General features: G+C 42.2%; 1 protein-coding gene and 1 long non-coding RNA gene across 2 annotated transcripts in view; one reads left to right on the top strand and one right to left on the bottom strand.

The window, feature by feature from the left end:
- Window positions 1-405: 405 nt before the first annotated feature.
- LOC147818351 (uncharacterized) overlaps window positions 406-9,325 on the bottom strand; it is a 34,440-nt gene continuing 25,520 nt past the window's right edge. The window contains exons 8-9 of the long non-coding RNA XR_015438044.1: window positions 5,592-5,655; window positions 406-2,416 (exon numbers count right to left, since the gene is read on the bottom strand). This is a non-coding gene — a long non-coding RNA (uncharacterized LOC147818351). The remainder of the gene's footprint in view (window positions 2,417-5,591; window positions 5,656-9,325) is intronic.
- Window positions 6,858-9,325, top strand: part of en2a (engrailed homeobox 2a) — a 3,940-nt gene continuing 1,472 nt past the window's right edge. Inside the window, exon 1 of the mRNA XM_023420090.2 lies at window positions 6,858-7,838. Coding sequence (XP_023275858.1) covers window positions 7,352-7,838 — 487 coding nt within the window. The 5' untranslated portion in view covers window positions 6,858-7,351. The remainder of the gene's footprint in view (window positions 7,839-9,325) is intronic.

Genomic DNA, 9,325 nt, shown 5'->3' with positions numbered 1-9,325 from the left:
GTGGGGTGGGGTGGGGTGGCACCAGGTAGACTGTGGAGTCTTTTACCTTATGCTGTTTTTTTCTGAGTCTGTTTAGCGACACATTTCCATTCATAAATGCACCCCATCTCGATCTCCTCACTCCCCCCTTCCCCTCCCCCTCCATGTTGCATGGTAGCCTATTTGTTCTGTATGACTGAGAATGTAAACCCATTAACCTTACGGAAATAGCCACCACGTGCAGTTCATTCTTTGCTGTCACAAGTAAGACGTCCCGACATGTGAACAGTCTCACAGGCCAGCTGGGAAACGCTGCTCCTGACACCAGTTGAGTATCACGGAGACAACGGATACACAATTTTCCCTACTTTTAACAGTGTCTGTGAACGAAACCTCGAGGCTTCATTAAAGAGAGAGAGAAAAAAAAACTTTCACACTTTTAATTAGACATGGGAGTAAGAATGCAACACCCCATAAACACGATGGATTCACCATATGTCATCTTGTGTGCGCGCTCTTTATTCTTCTAACCCTTCATGTCCACTGTCGCTGGGCCTTAGAGTCACACTCTGAATCACAAGCCTGGTTTCTCCTCTACCTTTCATTTTTTAAATTTCAAAATGAAACAAATAGGCTAAGGTTTTAAAAGAACTGCCTAACACAACTGTAGGATACGACTTCCGTTTTATTGTTGGAGTTATATTCTCTATCTTAACTCTCTAGTTTCTTTCAGGGTAGTGTATGTAGCCTATAGCTATTGTTGCCTTTATTTTTAGTCAGTCATGCGATTTCAGCTTCCATTATATTGGCATTAAGAGATTGAGGACGTGAAAACTGACTCCTCATGATAAGGATTTCAACTCTAATCACTAACTTTGTTAAAAGTATATTTTCCATCCCGGGAGATTTCGGCAAAAGACCAGAAATCAGTGTTAATTTTTTAACTTGCCACAATGTACATTCTTCTTTTCAGCTGGTTCTACATGGGACTTGTTTATAAGCGTGTATCCAACTCAACAGCTGCAAAAAAAACTTTGTTCCGCTTAGTCTTGTGTCTCTTACAGACGATAGAGAAAACTTAAAAAAAAGAAAAAAAAAAAAAGCCGTTTTGTAAAACAATGGAAATTAAAAGTGGAGTGCTGCTGCTTTACGCTTGTGAGAAAAATACTTCTTTGACATTTTACAGAAAATAAACACTCTTCAAAAACTTTTTTTTGTTTTTTTTTAATGGCTGGTTCAATTGAACATTTTCCTCATATTAGTGGAGCATTCAAGAGCTGGCTGATGGGAACTCAACTGCATTCAATTAGCCTTCATGTAATTTAACTGAGGCCTTAATTGCGCTCAGGGTGGTGCACTTGTTTGTGCTAAGCTCTGTTTGAGACTTCTTCTCCTTAAGAACAATCCCAATTCAAATGAGACTTATCTACGCCAGACCGATCAGACGGATTAAGAGTTATTAAAACCTATAAAGGGCTGAAACCAGAAGATTCTGCAGCCTGAAAGTCCGCTGCTACTGCAGAGGATTTCTCTGTAAACACATTCACACCGCGGAGAAATTATATAGACATCATCTACGTGATGAATAAATAGTGGAGTGAAGGATCAAACACCTGGATGGTGAATAGAAACAAAATAAATGAAGGAGACAAACAGACTTCGTGAAGCACTATCTCACTACATGTTTTTCTTCAAAATAAAAATCCAAACTGAAAGTTATGTATCATGTTATGAGACTTTTAGAAGATTAGGAGGGAGTTTGGGAGTTTAAAAAAATAATGTTATTTGTGTTTCCCTTCTTCACATAGGTTCCTTGTCTTCTGCCATATTTGAGCACTGGCAAGAAAATTCCTGTTTCTGGAAAATTCCTGGCAAACAATGAGGCGTTGTAAACAGGTGGAACTCCCCTCCTCAAATCCCAAAATTCATTTGAGATGAACTGCATTTCTGAACTGATTGACTTTTTTTTTTTTTTTCGCAGTGCAGACTACATGCAATTAGGCCCGCTTCTAATCTTTGCTAATTCGGCTGCCATGCTCTTGGCTGACCCGGGATGAAAAACGGGAGGGCAGCGAGCTCCCAGGCCCACAAAAAGCACAACAAAAAAAATCATACAGGATCATCAAATAGGAGAGACGTGCTTTCAGGTTTTGAAAGGCACAGGAAGCTGGAGGATTTGGTCCGACCCCTGCATGGTGACAGAGCTGATATCTTAGAGACCCCCATTCATCTGGAGGGAGGGATGGTGACCGGGGAGGGAGGGAGAGGGGTGTGGGGGGGTGGAGAGAGTGGGGCTCAGGGTGCATCTGCAGAGGTCCCACCGCCCTCTGATCTGTGAGCTGGCACACATCACGGCGTCCATTCACAAATCCTCCTTCTGCGCGTCACCTTTTGTAGTACTCCATAGTACTGAGCGCTGGTGACGTGTGAGACAATCCTACCAAGCAAAATACAGAGGAAAAAATAGGTTATAGGAACTCAAGGACAGGGCACATGCGCACAATGCATACGATTTATTATAGTAGTAGGAGGAGTGTGTGTGTGTGTGTGTGTATATATATATTTATATATATATATATGTGTGTGTGTGGGTGTGTGTGTGTGTGTGTGCGTGTATGTGAGAAAGCGGAAGGGGAGGAGGAGGGGTGAACGTGTGTGTGTGGGGGGGTGTTGAGCTATAAGTGAATATGAAATAGACCCGGTTGCTGGATTTATAGGCTGCATAGAAACAAAAATCAGACCCTCAAACTGTGCGCTACCAGCCTTGAATTAAAAAGAGGAAGAAACAGGGGATATTAACCCTTCCCTGCAAAGCAGAAGAGATGCTCCAGCGCTTTTTAAAGCAAACAAGAGAACAGAGAGAAGAAAACTGAAGCATTCGCTTGTTTGGTAAAACCTGACAGACATGACTGGTGCGATAATCAATATTTCCTGCTCCCCTGAACAAGAACAGAATATATTCGTGGCAAATAATAATTTTATTCAGCCTATGCTTTAACCATAAGGCGGCACTCTCAATGTAGCTACACTTTTAAAATACTAAAAAAATAATGCTTATTGATTAGGTGATCCTATGTTGGCGAAACTACAGATTGTAACAAGAATTTTCTAAAACTTCACATCATTGCTTATTGATTTGACGTGGGCCTGCTGGCGGCTGTTTGGAGGTTACATGACATGAGTCCTATAGAGCTAATTAAAGCAAAGAACACCTGAATATGAAAAGTGAGCGTTTGTGTTTCACTTGTGAAATGATGGCAGAGCAGGCTTCGGGTTCAGACACATCTGAGTCTGGTGAAATTGGTTAAAATAAAAAAAATAAAAAAATAAATGTAAAAAATGGCTTTTGCAGAAACAGTCTTCTCTGGACCTGGATCGTGTTTTTACCAGAATGTGAAAAGTGCACACGCACAGGGTTTAAAGTCATCCTCAACAAAAACTATAGGCCTACATACGCCCATGATACAAGCCTGCATGGCCTGCTGGATGAGCACATGCACGAGATGAACGTTGCTATTGCTCTTTTACTTGGATACTTATTGATAATGTTACAAGCGAGAAAAAAGGAAAAATCAAATTTTTTGATTTATATGCGAGTTTTCCCGCGTCAGGACAACGTAGGCCTATGTAGATTTAAAAAACAAAACAATGCAACTGCCATCAAAATAGCTTCATTTTAAAATTGCAATATTTTTCTGTATAAATTAATAATTAAAAAAACAATAAACACCCTAAAGACTAATTATGGAGGAGCTTTATTATCTATATCACCTAATATCCAATATAGAGCAAAACAACACACCAGTAGAGACTGTGGTAACAAAAACAATAACAAGGCTAAAAGCTTTCTGTGACTCTTATGTCTGACTTTAGATGAAAATAAAAAAATAAAAAAAATTTAAAAACATCAATACCGTCATATGCAAATCAACTGAAAGCTACAACAATATTTTAACCCTTAATCAACCAGGACAAACTGCCCTACAAGACATTTCCACTCACACCCAGAGAAGTAAAGCACAGTCTCGCTCATGTGTCAAAGCACAGAAATTCCCAGTAAGTAAAAGCAACGATGGTGAAGGTTGGGATGAGCTTTTCTACTAAAACAGGACACGGTACTTATTTTCGTCTTTTCAGCACCAAGGACCAAAACGAGCCGGTCCAAAGTGGAAAGACAATAGTGACTTGAAAACCCCACAATAGTGGGGATTATGGGCTTGTAAAGTATACACTGCAAAAAATACACATATGCTCTAGTTTTAAAGCTGAGAAGCTCGTTTTCATTGTAAAGACTGAGAGTGACATGACTTCTCCACTCTGCTGTTTCACTCATTGACAGATTTTTTTTTTTTAAATATAGTTCCTGTGCGTAACAAACCTAATTCTCGATCTGACCCCTAAACACAAGTCTAATTTTTGTTCCAAAACGCCGCTTCAAAATGGAAACAACTGAGATCAGTGGCAGATGTGTCACTTTTTAAGAGAATCTAAGATTTTGGGGCTCAACAACAGACTGGATGGCGTGTTAATATGTGGATTTTTTTTTTTTTTTTTTTTTTTTTTGCAGTGCACACATGCTCTTATTATAATTCAGAGGCTGAAACGGTGTCATTTCCTCCAGACAGCCCTGTTTTGCTGGGAGGTTAGAGGCCAAGCCCAGGCGGTAGCGGCCTGTCTGTGCCTCCATTGTCTGCTGCTTATTTAGCGCTCAACATTAATCTGCGCTTCCCCTCACAAGTGAGAAACAATCGCAGCATGAGAGTGGCCTGTCTAATTACATCTTTCACTCCCAACTTTCACTTCAGCAGCCGACCCCGAGAGTTTGGATGGGCCCTTTGTGATGGGGGGCGGCGGGAGGGGGGTACATGTGAGATAGGACCAAGTGGGTGTCGCTCAGGTAGATTTTGGATAAGACAGCGTTATCAGAGGGCAATATTTCACTTCTAATTGAGGAATAGTATCCACAGATCCGCCAGTAGCCAGTGATGCTGCACTTGAGCTGTCCAGAAGCGTTTGAACACAAATCCAGATCAACTCCAAACAAATATTTTAGGTAATAATACTTCCACAATAATTGCTTTGCAATTTGCACAAAGCCCGTATTTAAGTGGTGAAAAGTCAAGGATGTGATTTTTTTTTCCCGCAGGACAAAACCTTGCTTAGACTTGAGCTTAAATTACAGACTTTATCCTGCCACGAATACAAATTAAAAACAATAGTTGTGGGCCACAAAACCAACCGCCACATTGTCCAAAAAAACCTCAACCTTTACAGCAAGTGTGCACAGTTCAAAGAAACCAAGGAGCTCTCCATATCATAACGGCTGATTGGCCAGTGATGCACAAATAATCACATTATAGCCTACAACAAAATAAGCTTCAAATAAGTATTAATTTAAGACATTTGGATCAAAGTTGCTCCCACTTCCTGGAACCTGGAGGAAAAGACAATGCATGCTTGTAATAATAAAAAAAAGAAAAAAAAGAAGGCATCTGACTTTCTAACTGAATTGTTCAAAGGCTCCTCACTCAGTCTCGCTGCTCCTCTGCTCCTCCTCGATGCCCCCATGTGTGTGTGTGTGTGTGTGTGTGTGTGTGTGTGTGTCTTTTTACGCGCAGCCCCGGTTCCAACGCCAGCGGAGAAGCGGCTGAGCCATCCTTGCTGCCCGGTGGCGTCCTGGGAGGAGAAAGACAAACTTAGTGCTGGTCAGCGAAAGTTGCTCAAAGTTTTGTCTTTGGCGCGACTCAGTATCCCGAGCACCGAGCACAAAACAGTTTGTTTGCATCACTGATTTCTTTTAAAGGGATACGGACCCAGTTCTTGGTCGACCGCAGGGTCACGACAGGCGAACATGAGAACATCAAAAAAATACTTAACACACATCCCCTGCGCGTTTGAAATCACGCAGGGAAGAGTCTTGGGCTGTCACGTTTCACTTTTGATGCATTTTGTTGCCAATTATGAGGCGACATGACACATTAGACCATCCTGCAAACCAGAGTGCTTACATTACACGATACAACCAACAAAGTGTTGTTGCTCTGGATTCAAAAAATAATAATGATAAAATAATTTTTTCTTTTGAGATTTAATTCAATTTTTGAAGAAAACACGGTCACTCCACCCTCAGTTCAAAACGTGAGTACACAGACATGCAGCAGTTCGTGTCCGCGGTTAAGCTTGGCCAGGACACTGACTTTAAGTCACTCCGAGTCCATCTGACCTCACAGGTGTTAGAATAACCTCTAATGCGTCTGTATTCTGGGATATTTCCGACAGATACTGCCGTTATACACTGTTGTCCAAAGATGTATTTCACTTGATATCCAAACACATGTTGCCTCAAAGATTTTCACGTCACGGATCCCCAGATACATCCACGTGAGGCCATTTTCCTCTATTTTGATGGGATTGCGTTTGATCTGGCTTCAGGAGAGCAGATTTCTCTTGTTATTGGTTGTAAAATCAAACTGTATTCAACTATGGGGTTTGTGAAAGTGTCGAGGATTAAACATCTTCACAACAAACATGTGTTATAGTGCATTAAAGCAAAGTGAAAATGTACTATTGCTCATTTTATTGGGGATCCCTCCATGCCCTGCAAGCAAGGAACCCCGGGGGTCCCTGCAACCCAATTTGACAACCGATACTTCAATCTCCCATTGTTTTTAGAAACACAAACGAGCCGATGTGCATCGTGTTTTCCTTTGCAAACTTAAACTCCAATAAATTAAGTTGCATGTTCATAAACACAGATGAATTATTGGGAGTATCCGAGGGCATGCACAGGATTTAAATTAGGTTTCTTCTCCGTTAGTCCAGGACTCTTTCCCTTTACCAAGGCGAGGATGGGCGTTTGTGGACTGCTCTGGAGTCTGCGTCACGTGGCCTGGTTTCTGCCACCCTATTGGTCCAAGGCACGTGTCTGGGAGGACGGTGGGAAAACGTCACTCGGGGGGCTCGTATTGAAAATAAGAACAAAACTCCAGAGTGAGTGTATTAGAGCATCAGTTTAGGAGCCTCTTTATTTACCCTTAGTTTAGTTTAGGTGTAGGCATTACTGAGCACACTGAAATCGGATAACACTAAATTGGATGGTGCGCAAATGGCACATGTTTTAGCTCTACGGTGTCAGTTGTAACCCGAGATAGAGGGAATATATGTCAAAAAGTATGCTTTTCTCAGAGGACACTACCGCAAGGCTTTGCATGGTGTCCAAGCCACTCACTAGCATTTGAGTTTTATTTTTTTTATTTATTTTACGCGTGCAGTTTTTTTAAATTTAATTTCCCTGAAGTTCTTTACGTATTTTATTGCAGCGGAGAGAGCGATAAAGGGGTTAAAGAGAGTAAAGCGGGGAAAGTGAATCAGTATGGAAGAAAATGATCACGGCAACAGAGACGTGGTGGAGCGGCAGGAGTCGGCGGATGAATCAAACAGAGCCATCCTTCCCCTGTTACAGGCTCCGGGGAACCTGCAGATCCCTCACCGGGTCACCAATTTCTTCATCGACAACATCCTGCGGCCGGATTTCGGGAAGAGAAAAGACGGGGGCGCAAACCGCGAAGAGAGTAGCCTGGCATCGCGGGAGAGCCACAACAGCCCCGCCGCCCCTCAGACCGAACCGGTGGGGAGCACGGTGCCGGCGGAGGGGACCTCCACTCCACACACGGTTACCGCGGGTAAGAAGCCCACTATAGCCGCCGAGGAGCCCCTGAAACCCCGCGGGGAGAACGGAGACCAGTGCCTAAGCTCAGACTCAGACAGTTCCCAAGCCAGCTCAAACCCAGCCACGTCCCAGCCCATGCTGTGGCCAGCCTGGGTCTACTGCACCAGATACTCGGACAGGCCTTCTTCAGGTTGGTGGCACCGTGCATGCGTTTTACTATACCGTATTCTCGGTAACCTGAAATACCCCGTAACACTGACCCCGGATGCCTTGACCGACTTCTGCCGAGTAGAGTGGAGCGAACCGTGCAGTGCACCGCAAACTGAGAATTAACCACATATACAACTATTTAAAAAATATAGAAATATTATTGAACGCAAAACACAAATCCAGTGGTTGACTATACGAACAACATGTCCTTGTGCAATGCAGGAAAAAAACATTATTAATGAAATTAAAAAATTTGGCTTTTTGGTGGGAGTTTTACAAGCAAACCAGAAAGAAGAAAATATTTCTTTTAAAACAGTAACACTTTGTAAAATCTTTATATTTTAATTCCTCGCCAAAACAGTAAAAAAGGCCAATTTTTTTTTTTGTTGGAACTATTACGCACAGATTTTCCTTCACTAAAATGCTCCCATTCAGGCAGTCTTCATGCACATTTCCTCTGGTTATGAATGATAGCTAATGCTGGGGTCCTACGTGAAGGCTGGTAAACATGAGCGCGCTGACAAGGGTGCACGTCTTTCCTCAGAACCTGCTCAATATTATTTGGTGCGCTGGTCGTGGCTGTTTCTGCTCCTCGGTAGCTTTAGACGAGTTGTGTTTGGGATGAATTAAAAATGCATGTTTTCACAATGGACGCTCCCACTGGCTCACGTATACCCTGGCCACCAGTGAGCTTTTTAAATTTTTAAAAATATATATACTATTATTTCTAATCTTCATCTGTAAGAAAACACTGGCTACAACTTCAGAGTCTGCAGCTAAGTTAATATCTACTGTATTTTTTTTAGTGTCCATCAAAAGTGGAGTACAACTTGTTCTCATGCATTATGTAACGCTGTATAGAGTGGCGTAGGCGACTACTACGAGTTGTAGAGCTGCACAGTTTTTATATGGGCTGCTAGACAAAAAAAAAAAAAAAAAAAAAAAAAGACACACACAAGCTGATTCATCAGTAAAGAAGTTCGGCCTGTATTATGTCGTTTTAATGGGGTGTTTTTTCACTGTTTGGAGGAGGGAACCAAACACTCAGCCCCAACAAACAGGCCTCGATCCAGATAGAAAATTAATGTGTATCTAATGTGCTGCTCAGATTCTGTTCACGTTTGTCCATTGAGGAGCTTTTTATGTGGCCCACAAAAACAAAAATGCAAAGTAGCTGCATTGAAATTTATCCTGCCCCCCCACCCCCCAAACTCACCTGCAACAACAGTGGCTGAGATGTGTCACTGATGTTTTTCCAGTGTTGTCCTATTGGCTAATAATTCCTTACTACTAGAGACGGTGTCAGAGTGTGTGTGTGTGTGTGTGTGTGTATGATGTGTGTGTATATACGTACGTAGCCTATGTGTGTGCAAGTGTAGAGGGATAGAAACAGGGAGGGAGGGGAGGTTTTCTCCAGTGGACGTGCCAACATTTTACAATCACTTCTTCACGTTTTTTTTTTTTTTT

This window comes from Seriola lalandi, unplaced genomic scaffold (genome assembly GCF_002814215.2).
Source record: "Seriola lalandi dorsalis isolate HSWRI2012SDOR001 ecotype SW California unplaced genomic scaffold, Sedor1 jcf7180002054616, whole genome shotgun sequence".
NCBI lineage: Eukaryota > Metazoa > Chordata > Actinopteri > Carangiformes > Carangidae > Seriola > Seriola lalandi.
This window is presented reverse-complemented; position numbering and strand designations above follow the sequence as displayed.